The sequence below is a fragment of the Cydia amplana genome, chromosome 6 (genome assembly GCF_948474715.1).
Source record: "Cydia amplana chromosome 6, ilCydAmpl1.1, whole genome shotgun sequence".
In the NCBI taxonomy this organism is placed as follows: domain Eukaryota; kingdom Metazoa; phylum Arthropoda; class Insecta; order Lepidoptera; family Tortricidae; genus Cydia; species Cydia amplana.
The window spans coordinates 4,634,873-4,657,935 of record NC_086074.1 but is presented as its reverse complement, the minus strand read 5'-3'; the positions used below and the strand labels follow the sequence as shown (position 1 = coordinate 4,657,935).

Sequence of the window (23,063 nt, the reverse complement as noted above, 5' to 3'; positions counted from 1 at the left end):
GGATTAAGAGTCACAGGAGAAGAGCATGCTAGGTACTGTCTAATGCCTATTTCCTAGACTATAGGTACTAGGGCTTCCAATACCGGATCCCGTCTTTTTAAACGCATTTTTCAATACTGGTATTTTTAAAGGCAATACCGGGATCCCGGTATTTTAAAAAATGAGGGAAATGCGCAGTATGAACCCTTTAAATCCATTATATTCGGCTGTATCAAAAAGCTTACTAAACGTCAGATGCATCTAGAGTTAGACCAAGAAAAGTCTTGCACTGCGTACTGCGTATGCTATCAAAATCGTTGCAGACTTTACTTGGTCTAACTCTAACTGGTCTCTAGCCCGCATTTTATTATTGAAACAAGATTGTTGCCTAATGCGTCAGATAAATATTTGGTGGTTGGTGGTGGATGAATCCTGAAGTTATGTGAGTGATGAATATGATGATAGTGACATTAACATAACTCACTCATATATATACAGCACACTGTATATATATATATATATATATATATATATATATATACGTATATCACCGCAGAAAATAAATGTGAATAGATACATATATATTTTTTTTTATATTACAATCAGATCAACTTACATTAGTTAAAATGCAATGTTTTGATGTTTAGATATATTGCGATTGCGACATTAGCACGTAGCTGATAAAAAATGTAGCCCTTTGTAGTCCTTATTTTTAACTAAAAGTTTGGGAACCTATCCATCCATACTACGTGGCCAGTTTAGGGGGTGCGAGGGTCTTCAAAATACCACGCTTGGTTGGGGAAGGGGGGTTAGTTCGTGAAAGCAATGCTAGATTTGTTTCGATCTTTGTAAAACGGAACTTAAATTGAGATGGTTACTTAAAATTGTAAAATGTGTAAGTTACAATAAAAGGATTCTTTTTTAGGGTTCCGTAGTCAAATGGCAAAAAACGGAACCCTTATAGATTCGTCATGTCTGTCTATCTGTCTGTCTGTCCGTCTGTCTGTCCGTCCGTATGTCACAGCCACTTTTCTCCGAAACTATAAGAACTATACTGTTGAAACTTGGTAAGTAGATGTATTCTGTGAACCGCATTAAGATTTTCACACAAAAATAGAAAAAAAAAACAATAAATGTTTGGGGTTCCCCATACTTCGAACTGAAACTCAAAAAATTTTTTTTCATCAAACCCATACGTGTGGGGTATCTATGGATAGATCTTCAAAAATGATATTGAGGTTTCTAATATAATTTTTTTCTAAACTGAATAGTTTGCGCGAGAGACACTTCCAAAGTGGTAAAATGTGTGTCCCCCCCCCCCCCCCTGTAACTTCTAAAATAAGAGAATGATAAAACTAAAAAAAATATATGATGTACATTACCATGTAAACTTCCACCGAAAATTGGTTTGAACGAGATCTAGTAGAGACAAACCAAAGAAAGTCTGCAGCGCTAGATTAAAAGTAGTTTTTAAAAATCAGTATGCGACAACACCACAGAAAATGGATTAAATAGTCTTGATACTTATGAAATTTCTACCATATTTACCGTCTATGAAAAAATTAAGCTGTATGCACAGCTTAATTTTTATGGTAAAATAAATTTCATTCCAACAATAGATGTCACTATTAATATGTAGACATATACTAATATTGATAAATAATATTGGGAGAATGTGACATTTGGCTTCATAAAAATTAATAAGCTTTTGTAATATCCGCGACGGCGGTAAATAGGTACAGAGGGCCTACCGCGAACACCGAAGTTCTCAATATGCGAGCATCTTTCTCTTTTACTCCCATTAAGGCGTAATTAGATTGACAGAGAAATTGCCCGCAATTTGCGAACTAAAGTTTTCGGAAAAACGAAATAAACCATTAAAACAATAAACATATATTAAAAATTAATTTTAGCTTTAACTAGTAGGTACCCATGCCGTGAGCATAAGCATGGAGGTTGTGGGTTCGAGCTCAAAACCCGGCTAGTACCAATGAGTTTCTCGAAATGTTAGAGGAAGTTCATAAGTATGCCTATACCTATTAGGTGTGTTCAATTTGCTGTGAAACCTTAGTCTAAACCAATATTATATTATCTAAGTAGGTACATATGGTGAAGTATTAAGATGTTTCATTCCACTTACCCGTCATCAACTCCAAATTTTGTAAACATTGTCGTTTTTCAGCTTGAATCGCCTCGTGCTGACTTTTTACAAGTGTAAAATTATTCGTCATGCGGAAAAGTAACTCCCGCATGCCGGTTTTGTAAGGTTTCACCATGTTTATTCCGTTCATCACAAAACACAATGAATATTTAAACGATTTTGACAAACACATACCATAGTGCATGATGTTTACTGACTGCTTAAAAAACATTGCCATATGTAGTTTTTTAATTCGATGTCAAATTATTGCGCTGCAGACTTTCTTTGGTTTGTCTCTAAGTAGTTTTTTTTATACGTCTTAAATCGCCTAAATACGGAACCCTTCATGGGCGAGTCCGACTCGCACTTGGCCGCTTTTTGAAGAGGTTGCTGCCAGAGTCAAAATCGTTCCATCTACTAAAATCTTGGATATCTAATGAAGGTATTACTAAAAAAACAAGCTGAATGAACAGATAGCATAAATCAGAGATCGCCAAACCGCGCCGCGCCCTTTAAAGGTACATACAATAATTTGAGCTCTTAAGGTGACTTATAAAATTTACACACAGAGTTATTACACCATTAAAACCAATATTTGTGGCTCTTTGCGGTTTCAAAAGCTGAGGATTTCTACTGCGTATAGTATCAAAAGTAGATATCGTATCGGTTTTTATAACTAACTCTAAGGTAAATATGTAGTAAATTTCAGACTCAGCCCCCCAGCATAGTACTCCAGGAAATAGAAATAACGGAAATAAGGCACTTATAAACTACAGATCGGTCCCTCAAAATACCCATTTATAGCTTTAAAGTTTTAGTAATGTTTTTTATAATAGATTGTTAACCAAGGGTTGAAAGGCACCACAAGGAGGGGCTTTGAACTTATGAATCCGGGAAAATTTGCAGAGGTGCAAAGAAAATTTTCCCGGATTCATAAGTTCAAAAGAGTGGCCACCCTACTCGCCGGATCTAAATCCAATGGATTATAGTTTGTGTTCAATCTTAGAGACAAGGGCCTGTGCTACTAAACACAAAAGTGTAAACGCTCTAAAAGCAACACTTACCAGAGAATGGGAAAAAATATCCTTGGAAGAGCTGCGGCATTTCGTTGAAAATTTTAACAAACGTTTGCGTTTGTGTATCAAAGCGAAAGGAGGCTATTTTGAAGACAATTAATTTTTTCACCTCAGCAGCTCGAACAAGGGTACTTTGCTACTTAAAAACAGTGAGCAAAATGCGATTTTGCTCACTGAGTGAGACAAAATGAGCAAAATTCGATTTTGCTCACTCAGTGAGCAAAATCGCATTTTGCTCACTGTTTTTAAGTAGCAAAGTACCCTTGTTCGAACTGCTGAGGTGAAAACTTAATTGTTGGTATATCTTAAGAAAATATGAGTGAATAGGTAAGTGATGAAGAAGGAATACATTTTTCTGGTTCTCTAATATGTTCTCACTGCTGAGGTGAAAAGTTTTGTGAACTACACGAGATCAAAGTTATTTACATCTCGTGCGCTTTTGAGTCCCTTACTACGCTCAAGATTCTAAATTAGATTCACTCGCTACGCTCGTGAATCTATTATAGAATCTTTCGCTTGCACGGGACTCAAAATAAGCACTCGAAGAAATATCAAACTTTGATCTCTTGTTGTACAAATAACTATTGTTGCATAAAAAGAGTGTAGTTTTAATTTTCAACTTATTTTGTACTAGTTACGCAAGTATACTTGGTCAACCAGAAATTGACATTAGAAAAAGGCGGCAAATTTGAAAAATGTAGGCGCGAAGGGATATCGTCCCATAAAAAATTTGAATTTCGCGCCTTTTTTACTCACAAGATTTGGTTGACCAGCTTAATAAAACACAGAAAAAACGTTGTCAACATATTTTTGGGCCACCCTGCTACCCTGTATATACTTATTTGAATAGTATTATTATTTTTAGGATAAAAGCCAAGAGATTAGAATGACACAAATTTTAAACAAACGAAGCTTCAAAAATGGATATTGAACATTTATGAATATTTAATAAAAGTGTTTTTTTGCCAAAGGTACAACGGCCTCTTTGTAATATTTTTGTCATAAATTGTTTAAGCTCGCCGCGGCGCAGTGCTCTGTTTCATTCAGCGGACGAATCCAAGCCAAGCGGAGCAGCTGTTTATCGCGTCGTCGCCATTGTTGTTTGCTCTCTCGTTCTCGCGTTCCCTTCCAGTCTCGCTCGATTCTCGTGGCGCGTGGACGTTTGCGTTGCGCCAGGAAAATACATCACGGTTTCCTTCTTTGTCCAGATATTGTAATCTGGAAACGAAGGAGCAAGCTCGTGCTTGCCTACACGTTTGAAAACTTACCGTTGCGTGTGTGAAATAACTTGTGAAATCTGCTGGTGTATCCCGTCGTGTGTGTGCGTTCAGTGATTCCCGCATAGTCGTTCGAGCATGAATAATAAAGAAGCAGCCGGTGATCTCGTCGCGTGGATCTCGGGTGCGAGCTGGTGACCGGAGCGGAGTGCGGGTGTCGTGGGGTCTCTGTGATGAGTCTGCGGTGACGGCTCGCCGCGGAGCGGTTGGATGGCGGCAGTGACTGGCCCCGCGCGGCACTCTCGCGTGTCAATGAGTGTGTCAATGTCGCTGATGCAGGGCGGAACGCCGACCGCGTCGCAGGGCGCCATCCTGGCGGCGGCGGCGCCCTACTACCAGACGCCGGCCATCCCCTCGGATGTTCAGCCTGACCGGCCGATCGGCTACGGCGCCTTCGGTGTCGTATGGTGAGTCACGTCACATCCTACCTTATCTAAATCCTAGAGTCTACTTTGTTAATTCCCGCTACCGAAATGCGCGAGTTCCCTCAAACGTGTTAATTTGATTTGCTCTTGAAAAGTTTCGCGTAATATTTTTTTAGGCCTACGTTTGTTTTTGTATTAAATTTCGTCAAAGAGAGGCACGCAGGGCTTGTTAATATTTGATTAGGGTACAGTTTAGGGACTTTTTATGAGTTCTATTGTCTGAAAAAATATCATCAGTAACCTAACAGTATAAACTTAATTTAGATTACTTATATTTCCCTTATTTTTTTATTATTGCATATAAAATAAAAATACCTATACTGTGGTTGTGTATATGCAAGGATAAAGTAGAATTTTTGGAGATGCCTACCTACTCTAATAATATAGCAGGTTTATAAATATTGTATTTTCCTTCAAAAAGTAGGTAGAGTACCACCAATTATTTAATATATAATTTTTTGTTGCTTTCCTTATGTAATTTGTTAATCAATCCTAATAATCTTTATTCAGTAATAACATAATGTATATATACTTAGAGTATAAGTATTCCCTCCTAAAATCTGCTATTGTTTTTAAATTGGGTATACTGCCCATCTACATTGTAATTCAGTAATTATTCTCCAGATTATCCTGTGTCTAAACTAAATTGATTCAAAGCATATTATAAATGTATGCACTGGCAGTAGATTTGTCATCATATAATAAGAGTAGAAATGTAATATAGATAATTAAACTTGTGTCGAGATAAAATTCTCACATAAGATGTTACAGTAAATACTTTTTTTTTTTTGTATTTAGATAATGTAAGGTAAACGTACTGGTGCTCTACGTGGTCCCAGTACATGTCATCTTGAAACTTAAGTCATTGTCAATAGAGGTGACGGCAGGGTGTCATCTATTTCAGCTTATTCAAGGTGCTTCATTTTAAGCACATTTTCACACTGTGTATAATTATAATACTGATATTGACCCACAAAATAAGTATCTTAACTGTACTGTCTTTTTAATGTCTACAAAGTTGCATATCTCCTGACCTACTAAATTCAATACCCTAGTCAGTCTAGTCACCCTAGTGCATCTAATAGCGACCGTAACCAGGGCATCAGAAGGCCCCGACAACACAAGCAGCCCATTATAACATACCATTGACACAGTTAACTGACCATTTCTATACCTTATTGCAACGATATAAGGCCCATAATGGTCATTGTTGTTATAGTCGCTCTGGGCCAGCACTCATTGTCGCGCTTACAATAAACCGACGAAAGCGCATTTCAACTCGATTAGTAAATTACCCATTCATAATGTTGTTGAAATTAGCTCTGGTCTGACGTTGACAAGGTTGCAAATGCCCACCTAGCCAGGGGGGCTACCGGGAAAACAGAAATTCGCAAATTGCGGGGATTTTTCTCTTTTACTCCAATGAAGGCGTAATTAGAGTGACAGAGAAAGATTCGAATTAGTAAATATTCCTATTCATAACGTTGAAATTATTAGCTCTGATCGAAAATTTGACAAGGTTGCAAATACATATCACGTGCGCCAAATCTACAGGGAAACAAGACAAAGGATGTATGAAATTCTATAGTTCTTAATGCATTTGTCTTTTGGAAGCAGAAACGGCACGGACAGTGGTCATTGTCTCTTCGTCTGGTCTGTTGGCTGGACGAATATTTTATAGGTAGGCACAGTCAGCGGCGTATCAAAATACCTATGCGTCAAACTGATAGCTTAGCAAAAAGATAAAGATTTAGACCACGCTAAGTTGGCAGCGATTTTGATAGCACATACCGTGCAAGTGTGTTAAACGTCAAACCTCTATGAAATTATGACGTATAAAATAATACATACATACTAACGTAGTCTATTTGGAAAAGTATATTATCTTATATGTATATTATCTTTATTTGGTAAAGTATTCGAGGGTGGCAGATACATTTGGCGCATTGTTTCATACGCTACTGTTGATTTTGACCATAGGTAAGTACCTACCTATATTTAAGTACCTTTGAATCCCAACTCAATTCAAGACGTTGCAAAAAGATCTGCCTTAATTATTCGTTTTGCTTTGTAATACAACAACTATTCTGATGCCTTTATGATGATATGCCTTTGAATAGTATGAATACCTATTCCCATTTTAATGAATAGTATGAATACCTATTCCCATTTTAAGACCACACAGACATTCACACCAGCATGCATGCGTAAGCAAGCATAGCGGTACGACGTACGACCCTGACAGCACTGGGTAAAAAAACCGGCCAAGTGCGAGTCAGACTCGCGCACGGAGGGTTCCGCACCATCAACAAAAAATAGAGCAAAACAAGCAAAGAAACGGTCACCCATCCAAGTACTGACCCCGCCCGACGTTGCTTAACGTCAAAAATCACGTTTGTTGTATGGGAGCCCCACTTAAATCTTTATTTTATTCTGTTTTTAGTCATTGTTGTTATAGCGGCAACAGAAATACATCATCTGTGAAAATTTCAACTGTCTAGCTATCACGGTTCGTGAGATACAGCCTGGTGACAGACAGACGGACGGACGGACGGACGGACGGACGGACGGACAGCGGAGTCTTAGTAATAGGGTCCCGTTTTGACCCTTTACCCAAGTACGGAACCCTAAAAACGTGAAATCGATATGCTATCAATGGATTAAGTACCTACTTAACATTCTTAGTGAAGTTGGGTTCTAGACAGTGGCGGATTTGCAGTCTTTGCCGCCCTAGGCTCAGACCCTGTAGCCGCCCCTTTCTCAGTATCAGCACCCATCATACTGACTGCATTTAGGTCAGGCAACGAAAAGGTATAGAGGGAAATGCTTGGACACATTTTTTACTAAGTAACTTTGTTTAGACTCGTTAGGAGGTGAAAATATCAAAAGTCGCCGGCCGTAGCCCTTGAGCGGGGGTGGGGGGTTTGATTTAAAGGTCCCATTTTTCGGTTTTTCGCTTATAATATCTTAGAAACTATGCGTCCTTGTGACATGATCATTATACAAAATGAAAGCTGATTAAATTTGCTACAAGTTTTATACAGTCGAGTTTTTCGATAGGTATCTTGTTTAGTTTTTGAGAAAGCCGCTCTTGAATGTCTATAATTTTGCATTAAATTTCCATCAATAATATTCACAGTGTTCACGAGGAAAGGAACCCGAAAGATTTTAACAGTGTAGCAGATCTGCGAAATTGACTCCACACTCGCGTTCGCGGCTTCGTGCACGAGTGTGGAGGGCCCTATACAAGCCCCCCTTCAGACTATTGCGCGTGAATCGCGGCTCGACTTCGCGGAGCGAATATATCGCGACGTTGACGTATGACTCCACACTCGCAAAGTTCTCGGTGATTTCGCAGTTTAGTTCGCGCCAAGATGGCTGAAAAGCATCAGCTGATCGACTTCATCTTCCTCGCGTTGTCCCGGCATTTTGCCACGGCTCATGGGAGCCTGGGGTCCGCTTGGCAACTAATCCCAGTAATTAGCGTGGGCACTAGTTTTTACGAAAGCGACTGCCATCTGACCTTCCAACCCAGAAGGTAAACTAGGCCCGTTTAGGGATTAGTCCGGTTTCCTCACGATGTTTTCCTTCACCGAAAAGCGACTGGTAAATATCAAATGATATCAGCTGATCGACTTAACTGTAATTTATCTACGGCAATGATTGCTGATGCTTATGATATCGAAAAACTGTACTAAATAAAACTTGTAGCAAATTTAATCAGCTTTCATTTTGTACAATGATCAGTCGTTAGAACGCATAGTTTCCGAGATAACTATAAGCGAAAAACCGAAAAATGGGACCTTCAAATCTCCCTCTTTCCCCGGCTCATTAGCTACGGCCGGGGACTTTTGATATGTTCACCTCCTAAGTAGTTCAAACAAAGTTACGAAGTCAAAAATTGTGTTCCAAGCATTTCTCTCTATACCTTTTTTTGAGAATTCGTTGCCTATATATGAATAATTTTGTGTTATTTCTTGTTATCATCAGCGATTTTTTGCCACAATTTGCCGCTCCTAATATCTCGCCGCCCTAGGCTCGAGCCTACTGTGCCTTATGGGAAATCCGCCACTGGTTCTAGATCTAAGAAGTAGGTACCTTCCTGGAAGTACAGCATACGTCACTAAATTATGTCGTGCCCTTAATGATAGAATATGCCTAATATCCATACTAATATTATAAATGCGAAAGTGTGTCTTTCTGTATGTTACCTCTTCACACTTAAACCGCTGAACCGATTTAGTTGAAATTTGGTGTAGAGATTGAGTCCCGGGGAAGGACACAGGGTAGTTTTTATCCCAGAAATCATCGTTTAAGGGTGTGAAAAGCGCGGCGGGGGGGTGGAAGTGTGTATGGGGAATCGATAAAAAGCAGATTGAATAAAAAATAAGCTACCCAAATTACTAACTCCACGCCGAGGAATTCGCGGCCAAAAGCTAGTAAGGAATAATGATATAAGTAGGTACTTGTGCTCAATGAACCCCAAATCGACCCAGCTCAGCAAACATGGTGAAACCCTGCAGTCAGCACTGCTGCACTAAGGACTAAAGAATGATAACAAATATAACAATGATGATGTTTAAACTTTTAGGTTGTTTGCTTGTTGGATTCTGTTGAAATTACCTACTACAGCCAATTACATACATATATCAATCTCGTCTTCATGACGGAATTGTGGGCATTGTTAGCATTGTAGCCCGTTGGCCGTCCTCTGTACAAGTTTACAGCGCCTGAATACGAGTCGCTCGTTAAGACGTAAGAAAAATCATGGTCGCGTTTTAACATCTCTTATTTCGCTGGGAACAAACGATCTCTTTTATGGCTAATATGAATGCTTTTCCGTATAGCGTTGGCGTTACAATCGGTGAACAAAATCGTGGTTTTATATTTTTTACTCGCTGTTTTTCCACTTCGCATTCCAGGACATAAAAGAGCATCTTAACGATCCATCATTTTGAGCTACTTCATGTTGATCTTCCAAAAATACGAGTTTTGAAAACTTCACGATAACGTAAAAGTTATCGACACGTGTCCAAAACTTACTTTCGTCGCGATAGAAACGTGCACTATGCTTGTAATCTTCAATTGCCTTTGTAAACACGTGGTGTTTGCATCGGGCGTTGACGTGTATTTGATCTAGCGTGAACGACATAAGAGCGGTTTTCAATATTCATGTTTCCCGCATTCGAGTGCACATTGCGCGTACCTAGCGACCGCGGGCGCCTTCAATAGACTCTCCACTTTATTCCTTCACATTAAGTTTCTATTTTATACGCCACTGCTTCTGTTATCAAGATTAATGCAACGCCTGCGTGTTCACGGCCCATTCGATATTGGACTTTACTGTGTGGCGTTAGGGTTTATCGCATATAGCGTGTAGTAGTTTGTAGCTGAAGCAGTGCAGCGGGGGTTGTTAGGTGGGTATGGGTGGTTGCTTTGTGTTGAGTCGTCGTGCGTAGGTAGGGCTCCGATGGCGCTTGGCGCGTCGATTGTGTGTGAACGACCGCGACGAGGGGAGGCGCGCCTGATTATACCGAGCGATCGGCCGAGGGCTCTAAACCAGACCCGGAGACCGTGCTCCCGTCTGTTGAATGTAAATTAGGGCTTCTTTTAACATTAACATTTTAGTTAATACCTATTCTGTCTTGTAGTTAATTTATTCCAACACGGCTTTGCATTTGTGTGTCTCTACAAAGAATGGAGGATTTTTTGGGTCGTGCACAATGTGGTTGCTCCCTCCTGTCCTGTTCATCTTCGCTTGTAATGACTAGGTTTCGTAATTTCTTGCCAGTGACCGCCACTGCAGTCGTGTTATGCTGTTACGCAGTCAAGGCCTTTAATGAAACACCAAAGCGTCTAGCTAGCTTAGTCTAAAATCGTGATAAAATCTGAGGCTACCTACCTACATTTCGTTATACAATACTGCTTGGATAAATAAAAAGCGGCCAAGTGCGAGTCGGACTAGCCCATGAAGGGTTCCGTATTTAGGCGATTTATGACGTATAAAAAAAAACTACTTACTATCTCGTTCAAACCAATTTTCGGTGTAAGTTTACAACTTACATGGTAATGTACATCATATATATTTTTTAGTTTTATCATTCTCTTATTTTAGAAGTTACATAGAAGGGGGGGGGGGGGCACACATTTTACCACTTTGGAAGTGAAATTTATTGTTTTTTTTCTATTTTTGTGTGAAAATCTTAATGCGGTTCACAGAATACATCTTTCTTATAGTTTCGGAGAAAAGTGGCTGTGACATACGGACGGACAGACAGACGGACAGACGGACAGACAGACAGACATGACGAATCTATAAGGGTTCCGTTTTTTGCCATTTGGCTACGGAACCCTAAAAAGTGCACTATAATCGATATTAAACTTTCGTGTGACATATTTTAGACTGATTTAGACGACAACGGTTTCACTCACTTGAATTTTTAGTCGCTATTGGTATTTTTAGTGCATTATAGTAGTATACTATTACTATACATATCATTCTAAAATTCGAACTTAATTCTGAAAACGTCACAAATTCTTTGAAAAATATTAATTACTCAGGGTCGGCCGACATTTGGGAATCGATCATCCCACCCGCGTAGGTGTTATTGATTGAAATAAAGCAGCTAATGCTCCCGGCGTGAACAAAACCTATAGCTGTTTTGAATGAACAAAAAGGTCAAGACTGGTTTTAAAAATGTCGCTTTTGAGGGCAGCCGTGCGTAACCGAACGAAGATCGGTGACGTTTTAGCTTATCCAGATCGATTCGTTAAAGATTATGTGAATACAATAAAGCTGCCGCTTTTGACAGATCTTGATGTAAACGTGACGTATAGAATATAGATATTTTCTGTCATTGTCTTTATTCGATAATTTCACCCCAACTTATAAGACCGTCAATTTTTTTTGGAAAATTTGATATGAAAACGTATAAAGAGCAGAAATGAAGCATTCTTGATATACACAAAAAATGATACCAAACTTGACCACCTTACAAAACTGTTTGTTTCCAACATTTTCTGGAGCATTTTCAATCAAATATTTGATTGTCTCCCCTTCCTAATCAATCTGTGAGTGAAAAGGACCAACTATGCAAAAGTCCATGATCATCATTCGCCGTCAATCTTTTTCACTTATTAGTCGTGTACACGTACAGATGCCACTACATATTTGGGAAATTGACTATTACTCGTCCGTCATGAATAAATCAGTGACCTGCGTTAAATTTTATGGTAGTGCTTCAGAAGATCTAGATCTAGGTATACTTGAACCACGAAGCGGAACGTCATCGCGATAGTTGATAGCTAAGTATGTTGTAGAGAAAGTACCTGTAAAAGGGGACATAAATATAAAAAGAAAACTCAATGCTGTAGTGCAGTAATAATGGAAATTGTAACAGTGCAGAAATCTCAGAAAAGTTCTAAATAAGTAGAGAAATCGCTACACACCGTGCTACAGGTATGAAACTAAAGTACCTATAGCTGACCTCATAAAGTCTCATAATGCGGCTCCGTCTGTTAGTTATGTTTTGCCCAAATCCCATAACTAATAATACCTTCTTGCCAACTTTAAACTTGCAGAAACGGGGCTCCGACAAAACTTTCCAGTTACAAATAGCCGGTCGCCCACAACCGCCCGATCAATCAGCCCTCGCGGTAATTAATTTAGTTAGTAGATACCTAATAGTGCTGGGGCGGCATTTAGATTTAAAAAATATGTTCTTGATCTGATGTGACATTACTCTCAGTGTATTGAGTTATAAATACGTGAGAGATACAATATCACATCGATAACAGATTTTAAAAATCTGAATGCGGCTCCGGGTTTTCCGTTTGATCCGGGCACCGCGCGCACGAGATGTTGGGACCTAATGAGATTAGCGAGCAAAGATTTTATTATGGAGCTCGCTAATGTAGTGCAAATGCAGAGTAACTCTGTCCGAGAGTGACATTGCCTGTATAATATGCTCCTATTGTCTAAGTTCATTTAGTTAGTAAATAAATACATACAAGCGCGACGCGTCTATTTGATCCGGGCCCACACGATCGGGCGGGCGTGATGAGATTAGTAAATAGGGTTTTTATAATGGAGCACGCATATTGTATTATATTATACATATGTATAGTCATGCATATCGGTGCCTGATCCTCATCCTCACCCTTTCGAAAGCGACGTTGCCTGTATATTATGCCAAAATTTTCTAAATTAATAATAGCTTTTTAATACTTGCCGGGAATCATTCGTTTGATTTGATTAGTGCGCTCGAATGTGATGAGATTAGCGAAGAGAAAAGTGCTATTCGGAATGATTGAGTTCAATTAAATTAAATTCAATACTTTATTTCCAAGAATATGGTACATACAATGTTGGTTAGTAAAAGGTGTTAGGTCAGCATATTCTGCCGGCATGCATCGGCGTAGAAATATTGACATAACTATGTACATGTGGAGTCAAATTAAATAGTATATTACATTATTACTATCAGTATGTTATAGTTTGACTCGATAAGCCGAAATCTTCGTTACCCTGAAAAACCTCTCAAGTCGAAACTCCATAAAGACTCGTTAACACGGATTTTCAGCGCTTCCTTTAAGATTTGTGTTTTGAGGTATAAAAAAGATACATTTTAGACCTGTTATAAAATGAATTGAAAAGAATTTATTTGACACAACAACAACTAACAGATATTACGAGTAAATACCTATATGACTTTGTTTTGTAACTCGTTGTATCACGGTTAAGGAAGGGACCGAATTCTGCTTTTTTTGCTTTACGATAAGACGACCGCCTGTTTAAAAAATAAACGGACAGGAATCGAGTGCTAGACACAATTTCAAGGTAGCGAGGAATCTAATGGCTTATAGAGTTGAATTTCTTGAACCATTGGCCGCTGACAGAGGGGTTTTTTCTCCAGCATGATAGGGCCCTTATGAATATGAAGTTTTATCGACGGTTTAGTCAGATTAGCAGAACCGTTACATCAGAGCAGTGCTAGTGCCGGTTGCAACAACCATAATCAACGGACTGATAAACTAAAACAAAAATATTACTTTTGCTAGCCCGCGATTAATACTTACATATACTTGCTTATTTTTTGCATTAATGCTTATACACCCTCCCTCCGCTAGAATAAACACAACAAACGCCCACCACAAGTACAGAACTTGACACATGTTTCGCCTCTACGAGGCATCGTCAGGAGATACTGGAGATGTTGATGGACTGGCGTTTGGCAACGGAATCAATCACCATCCTCAGCAGAGAACTACTAAACTTCTCATACAATCAAATTTAGCGAACCGATCCTATAAGGCAACTCGTTGCCTTTCTTGTTATGGAAACCCTCTGTCCAGTAGTGGATGGGTACAGAACAAAATATAGGGCTTGGTAATTTGACCAACACCTTTCCAGTGGCATAACGTCATTGTGCCTATTTCGGCAGTCATTTAGTTCGGCATTGAGCAAGGCACTATAGGCTGGAACATGCCTACCGTTTAATCCTACACAAGAGCCGTTAAGACGATAGGTCCACTGACAAGATTAAAGGACTGCAGGACCTGTTACAAGATGAACAAGCTTAAGTGTGTCCGAGATAACTAAAATTATCACCCGTCAATATGTAGGAATTATTTGTTGTAATATTCTGTTTTTAGCATTACATGTTGTAAATCTAATTTTCTATCATAGTAACAAAATAATAGTATATGTATTACCACTAGCGCCATCTGTTGTAAACTAAGTAATAACGTGTTTTTTAAATAAAACGTCAGTTCATTTGCAACCCAACTTGAAGTTTCATTAGGTTACGGGTCCAGCTCGTATTTAATTAGTTTTTCGGAGTTTTTTCGGTAGTTTTTCGTAGTGCACAGTAATAAAATGTCAGCGAACTATTCAGTGAACGTTCCAAAGTTGAAAGGGCGAGAAAACTACGACGACTGGGCGTTTGCTGTGGAAAACTTTCTCGTCTTGGAGGGTGTCGACTTGGCCAGCCAGCATGTGCTAGACGATGCAAGCGACAAAAAAGCCAGAGCTAAGATGGTTTTAACCATTGATCCTTCGCTTTATGTCCATATTAAAGGCGAGACTTCAGTGAGAAGTACTTGGATTAAGCTAAAATCATTGTTTGACGACTCCGGTTACACGCGTAAGATTAGCTTGCTGAGGAATTTAATTTCAATACGCCTAGAAACAAGTGAGTCTATGACTGCGTACGTGACACAGTTAGTGGAAACGGCACAGAAATTAAAAGGTACTGGTTTCGAGATAAACGATGAGTGGATCGGTTCTTTGTTATTGGCGGGTCTTCCAGAGAAATTTAGCCCGATGATTATGGCTATTGAGCATTCGGGGATGACTATAAGTGCAGATTCTATAAAAACAAAGTTATTGGATATGAGTACAGATTTTGAGGTTAAATCAGAAACCGCATTCATTGCTAAAAATTCGCACAAACGAATTGGAGGTAGCAATAAAACATTTCAAAAGAAAAGTTACAACAGTGGGAGTAACGAAACGCAATCTTCGAGTTCTTCGACATCTGTCAATGGAAACGTCAAAACGTCAAAAGCGTCGATACGTTGTACGACTGTAAACAGCTGGGGCATTATAAAAATCAATGTCCTGAAAGGCAGAAAGTGAAGATGAATGCGTTTAGTGCCGTATTTTCAACAGGAAAATTTAGCCCGAATGATTTTTACGTCGATTCAGGCGCGAGCGGCCATTTTGTATCTAATAAAAACATTCTATCCAATGTTTGTTACCAACCGAAAATGAAAGAAATAATCGTTGCTAATAAAGCCTGTGTGCCAGTAGTGTGTTCAGGAGATACACAGATTACTACAGTGGTGAATAATACGGAGTATGACATTCCAGTTCGTGATGTATTGTGCGTTCCTAACCTAACCACGAATTTGTTATCAGTCAGTCAGCTGATTGCGAATGGAAACAAGGTTCATTTTGAGAAAACGGGCTGTTACATTATAAATGCACAAAATCAAGTCATCGGAAAGGCTGATTTAGTAGATGGAGTGTACCGTTTAAATATTAGGCAAATAAGTATGCTAGCGGCAACAGCAACTTCAAGTATGGATCAAGTTTGGCATAGACGTTTAGGCCATATTAATGCAAATGATCTCAGTAAAATGAATAAAGGAGTAGTTGAAGGTGTCTCATTTCAAGAAAAAAGTGGCAGGTTAGATAAATCCAGCTGTGAAGTATGCTGCGAGGGAAAGCAAGCGAGACTGCCATTTCCTCAGAGTGCAAGCAGAAGCAAGGAGGTCCTGGAATTAATCCACACGGATTTGTGCGGCCCAATGGAAAATCAGTCACTTGGAAATGCAAGATACTACCTCTTATTTGTAGATGACTATAGCAAAATGTGTTTTGTTTACTTTCTTCAATCAAAACATCAAACATTCAGATACTTCAAGGAGTTCCAGAAATTAGTTGAAAACCAGCAGTCTAAGAAAATTAAAGTTTTAAGAAGTGACGGTGGTGGAGAATTTTGCTCAACTGAAATGGAGAACTACTTGAAGCAGTGCGGCATAGTGCATCAGAAAACAACTGCGTATACACCAGAATCTAATGGTGTTTCGGAAAGATACAACCGTTCTTTAGTAGAGAAAGCACGCTGTTTTCTTTTCGATGCTCAATTTGATAAGAAGTTTTGGGCAGAAGCTATAAACACAGCAGTGTATGTAAAGAATAGGTCACCGGCATCAGGACTCGATGGAGATACTACACCTTATGAAATGTGGACAGGCAAGAAGCCAAACATTGGCCACTTACGGATCTTCGGTAGCCCAGTAATGATGCATGTCCCAAAGCAAAAGCGCAGAAAATGGGACAAGAAAGCGACCAAGATGTACCTTGTTGGTTATTCAGAAGTCACCAAAGGTTATCGCTTGTATGGTCCAAATTCTCAGGATATAGTTATTGCCAGAGACGTAATAATTATGGAAAATTTTGGTGTAAAAGAAAGAACGCTTTTGGTAGAAGACCATCAAAAGGAGGATAGTGAGTGTGTGACTCTAGAGGCACAGAGTAGCTGGTCTAGAAGTATGTCACAGAGTACCACAGATGACAGCGTTCACGAGGATAACAATGATGTGACGTATGTTCCAAGTGAGGATGACAGCTTTTACGAGCTAGAAATGGATTCGACACTGGAGACAGAGCAAGAAATGCAGGAGGTGTCCAAGCGTGTTCGACGTCAACCAGATTACTATGGCTATGCAACCATGTGTGTTGATGAGGTTCCAGGAGAAAATATCTCACTTACCGAGGCTGTGACCGGACCAGAAAAAGTGCAGTGGCAAAGTGCAATGAAAGAGGAACTGAAATCTTTCAGTGATAATGACACTTGGGTGCTGGTAGATAGGCCAAAGGATGGTACAGTGGTGAAAAATAAGTGGGTGTTTAAAAAGAAATTTAACAGTGATGGTGAAGTGCGCTATAGAGCAAGGTTAGTCGCAAAAGGTTTCACACAAAAGAAGGGCATAGACTTTACAGAAACCTTCTCGCCAGTGTTAAGGTACTCCACTCTAAGACTCTTGTTTGCTCTGAGTGTTCAATTAGATTTAAATATGAATCACTTAGATGTACCTACAGCTTTTTTGAACGGTTTCATTAAAGAAAATGTATACATGGAAATACCAGAATGTTCCAATTTTGTAAATTGTGATAATAAGGTACTAAAATTAAAGAGGGCAATTTATGGCCTAAAGCAGTCTGCTAGGGCCTGGTACACTAGAGTAGAAGAATGTTTGTTAAAACTGGGTTATCAGAAATCAAAGTATGAACCCTGTTTATAAAATGTGAAAACAATGTGAAAGTATATATTGCATTATTTGTGGATGACTTCTTTGTGTTTTATAATTGCAGAAATTCATATGAGGAGTTAAAGTCTGAACTTGTTAATAAATTTAAAATAAAGGACTTAGGCCAGATCAAGCAGTGTTTAGGAATGAGAGTAAATGTTAAAAAAGATTGTATCACTGTTGACCAAGAACAATTTGTTGAGAATATTTTAAACAAATTTAATATGCCCAATTGTCAAGGTTCAAGCACTCCTATGGAAGTCAATTTAAAATTAGAAAAGGAAATAAATAATTGTGATAAAAGGTATCCCTATCAACAATTAATAGGTAGTCTTATGTACCTGTCTGTCCTAACACGACCTGATATTGCTTATAGTGTAAGTTTTCTTAGCCAGTATAACAATAGTTATAATGAAACTCATTGGAAACATTTAAAAAGACTGTTAAGATATTTACAGAAAACTAAAAGCTATGGTTTAGTGTATAGAAAGTGTAATAGTTCTTTGCATGGTTTTGTGGATGCTGATTGGGCAGCATGTACTATAGATAGAAGATCTTACACAGGTTATTGCTTCATAATGTCGGGATGTGTAATATCTTATGAATCCAGAAAGCAAAGAACTATTGCTTTGTCGAGCTGTGAATCGGAATACATGGGATTAAGCGAAGCTTGTAAAGAGGCAATTTATTTCAAGAATTTGTTAAATGATATCTTAAAACCATGTGAGAGTACACCAATATGCTTATACAGTGATAGTCAAAGTTCACTCAAATTAGCAGCTAATCCATTGTTCCACAAGAGGACCAAGCATATTGATGTGCGACATCACTTTGTTAGAGAATGTGTTATGTATAATAAGGTCAAACTAGAATATGTACCAACTTCTAACATGCCAGCTGATTTGCTCACAAAAAGCCTTAGTGCAGACAAGCACTATAAATTTATGAAATTAATGGGCATATCTGGAATATAAGTTTCTGAAATAGTAAGCTTCTGTTTGTTGTTTTTGAGATTAAAACTCTCAGGTCATTTTTAGATTATTTTGTTAAGAGAGGATGTTGTAAATCTAATTTTCTATCATAGTAACAAAATAATAGTATATGTATTACCACTAGCGCCATCTGTTGTAAACTAAGTAATAACGTGTTTTTTAAATAAAACGTCAGTTCATTTGCAACCCAACTTGAAGTTTCATTATTACACATACTGAAACATGAGATTTATTAAGTCTTATGATTCAACATTATTACTTAGGCGTCCTTACTGCATAGTATACATGCAGATAACGAAATTTCTATTTTGGACATTCACGGTACCCCCCTGGTTTCAATAAATGTTTATTCTTATAATTCTCTTTTCTTAACCATATACATCAGCAAATCAGTGGACAATAACAATGAAACAGGACTTCATTGTATTTACTAAATAATAGACTGTATTTTACAAAATAATAGACGGATTTGTTACCTATTCACCGACTATAGGTACGAATCTAAGGGACGGTCATTCCCCTTACCTGTTTGCTAACTGTACTGTCACAGGTAGAATTCATCTCTATACCTGTGAAGCTTTTGGTTTCCGCTTAAGCAATTTAATTTATTTCGTAATTCAGATATTTCGTTTGTTATCAAAAAGATAGTAAACGAAATATCACTGTCAGTTTTACCGATAATGCTTACGTTTTTTTTTTTTAGCCTACAAGCTCAATAATTTAGCTTACATCGTAATTTAAAGGATAAATCTCCTGTAACGAGAAAGAATAACAGTCCAATGCAATTAAATGTCATCATTTAGATATCATCCTGATGTCAGTGTATATTTGAATTGACCCGTTATACCGACTCGATTTCATCTGAAACGCTCACTTTGTCATAACTTTATGGCTAGATCCGTAGATCTTGTAAAATAGAGTTTCCATATTAATAATGTAATTGTTAATAACTAAACTACCGTGAGACTCTTATTAAATAATAATAAGATGTGTTGCTCACTTTTTATAAGTCAAAAAATTGCTCGAAGTGTTTCGCTCAAAATGGAGCCACACGCGTTAGCTGACATGTCGCGCAATTTTCGACTTAAAACATATACATATACATATGTAATAATTAATCATGTAATTTGTTAAGTAATTCACTTATTACGTAGCTATTTTTTTAAGAAGATTACACACTTATCAGCTTTTCCGACAACGCTGCCGTGGCCTAGGTCATGTCATGAGACAGACAGCTCAATATTATAGATCTATACGCAAATTCGTTACGGCGACATTATTTTTTGCGCTTCTTTCTCCTTGCGTTTCACTCGACGCGCTCGGAATCACGACTGGGTTGTAAGTTGTAAACGATTTTACATCGCGTTCGCGACTGTCGGTCACATTTATCTTTGGCTGTTAGTGAATTTATTAAATTTTTTATAGGTGTTAACATGACGTCTGTTAGGCCGAGGATTTCGTTTTGTAAATTTAGTTTTTGTAAAGCGTTGGATATTGCCGTCGGGTATACACTATTTATGAAACACGTATCCGTTTTAAAATTATATTCCTTTGAACACTAGCTGGGTGGGCTTGGTTCATTCATGTGACGAAAAGGGGAGAGCTACGTACGAACAGTTTGGAAGATACATATTCAATTCATATAATAGATACGGCCGCTGCATTTGCAAAGTAGTTGTAATAGCAATCGTACAACTTTAGAAGTAGAAATATAATTAAAGCTATAAATTATTATTGGAATATTTACGTTATTTGTGTAAGATTATGCTAAAATATGTATTTATTTCATTTATTTATACTTCTTTTTCTAAAAGAAGTATAAATACGGAAACACTAAAAGTAAATGTGCTAATAATGCTGGTCTTGTGTTCAGTCTCGTATTTAGCAGTAAACGCAGCCACAAACCAAGCCCACATGCAGTGGCGCAGATGTCACCACCTCCACCATGTTTGTGTTGTAGTGCACGTGTCTCCGTCTGCTTATAACTATTTGCAGGAACATTTTTTTTTAAATTACGTTAAGCGTGTTTTCGCTAAGATTATTTTGATTGTTCAGAGGTCTGTGAAAAGGCCTTCCGTTCCATTGTGTATTTAGAATCTTTATTTTGACAAACCATTAACCAGTGTTGGCCGAACGTTAATTTCGATTAACCATTAACCAGTACAAATTGAACCGTAAACCGTTACGGACGGTTACAGTTTACGGTTCAGTTTATAATGGTAATGGGCAAAAATAATCAATTGCATTAACGTTTCGGCCAACACTGCCATTAACATTGATTTTGTCTTGGCGAGTTCTGATTGTGAGCTTTACAATACATATTTGTATTAATGTATATATACTAATGAGTTTCTTTAAATTTATAATACCACACAAAGTTATAGCGATAAATTAATGATATTCCCAATAAACTAACTAGGTAAATTAAGTAATTTGGTTAGTGCATACAGCCAAACTAAACTGCATAATAGGTATTCACTTTTTACGCCTGAAGCTTAATACTAATTGCTATACTTAATTGAACGCCTACTTCTACTTAATTATGTTGCTTAGCTGAGCTTCGTTCGCCAATCATTTGCCGAACGAGACGACAGCGACAACCGACGTTCTGAACGGTCACCAATTAAGCTTACAATTCGGAAATTAGATAGCTAATTCAGAGATTACTGTTCTAATTTCGATAGTGCAGTAGTTTTTGATTAGATTGGACTTTTAATTAGGTCGTAATTAAAAGATACAATTTGTAGTTTAATACTTTGACAATAGCCAACAACGATTAACCATCACTCATTTCATTGAGGTTTAATATTGCGTGTTATCTAAAATATTCGTCGCGGTCAATATAATAAACGACTTCTAAACATAATTATCTAAACTAACACTGTTAATTGGAAGAAGTCCTTTAAAGGGAACTTTAGGTTCGTATGGTTACTCGCCTTTCCCTTTTTGACTGTGATTTTATCGACTGTTATTATATACATATATCTATCGAATCCCTATTTCCCTTGGTCACGGGATCACGCGTGAACGGTTGGGTCAATTTCGTCGATTCTTTTTCTGTTGTATTTGTTGTCAGGAAAAGGATCTTCTGAAAGAAAACAATAAAAAAGTGCAAAAAAATAAATAGATATAGGTAGGTGAAACGAAGTTCGCCGGGTGATCTTGTATTTACGTATATACATAATGCAGAGTTTACTAGATAGTATTTTAGCTCTAGTCACATAGAGTAAGACGCCCAGTTTCAATTAAAAATTGTGAAGGTGAGACTTGAATAGAATGCTTAAATTAAATCCATCGAGCACACGGTTAGCCACATATAAATAGCCATCGGCATTAAGTACAGTCTTTGACTAACTTTCATTCAAATTGCCTTGATTGTTTATAGTATGAATTATCTGAGATGATTTTTTCGGGTTCGGGCCCTAGTCTATTAAACAAAAGGTATTGTTTTCTTTATGCAGTGCTTACACCTGTTTACTGCTAATAGACCCTGCTTAAGTTGTAATAGGGGTGAGTGAGCTCCGGATAGGGAGAAGACCTGATTTTATGTTTTTAAAGACCGTTTCCACAGATGGAAACGTGTTACCATGAAGTGATCCAGAACTCACCAGACTTTCCTACTGAAAAATTCACAAATGCTTTTGACTAACTACGAGCATGGAAAGGGTCGCGGTTCAGGCCACTATGGAGGGAGAATAGTTATCCAAATATTTAAGGTAGGACGCCAGGATACTACTCTCATCAAGCGCATGACATATCCAAATGAAAATCTCAAATATATTTAACCAACACCTTTATTCTTTTAAAATTACACGACCCGCTACGGCCGTAACACGAATTATCTATTGCTAAAAACTAAGTAACACTAAGCACTTCTTAGTTACACGTCTACTTATTCAAATTTATACTAAATACATCCTAGGCAGCTCGGTGCCTACCGTCAACAATATTCAAGTTACTATTCCTTAAATAGCACTCCAGGTACAGTAAAAGTTATGCCCCAACCTCCGGGGATGTTTAGCAATAAATACTTTCTCACAGGGATTCCAGGTTACCTGTTCGACATCAATGATTCTTATTTAGCGAAGGATCAATTTTTAAAAGTCTTATCTTCACGGACACTGCCGGGAAGACCACCGCTGCCCCAGGATGGCACAGCCTTAGAGTAGCCCGGTCCAGGAGAACCAGGGTACAGAAGAACCCTAAGAACAAAGAGAATGTTCTAGGTTATAGAAAAATATTTTACTACGTTAAGTTTTATATTATAATTTGAGGCACAGCGCGATTCATATTTCGGTAAGGAAGCGATTAAAGGACTTACCGGGGTTTATGCCGGGCCCATTATTTCGTATACC

General features: G+C 38.1%; 1 protein-coding gene across 3 annotated transcripts in view; it reads left to right on the top strand.

Annotated features, from left to right (window-relative positions):
* The first annotated feature begins 4,241 nt into the window (after positions 1–4,241).
* The window catches only part of LOC134648675 (serine/threonine-protein kinase NLK), a 143,816-nt gene continuing 124,994 nt past the window's right edge, over positions 4,242–23,063 (top strand). Inside the window, exon 1 of one of the 3 annotated variants that reach the window (XM_063503173.1) lies at positions 4,242–4,879. In XM_063503173.1, coding sequence (XP_063359243.1) covers positions 4,683–4,879 — 197 coding nt within the window. In that variant the 5' untranslated portion in view covers positions 4,242–4,682. The remainder of the gene's footprint in view (positions 4,880–23,063) is intronic. The other 2 variants (XM_063503174.1, XR_010096917.1) reach the window with 2 other exon arrangements.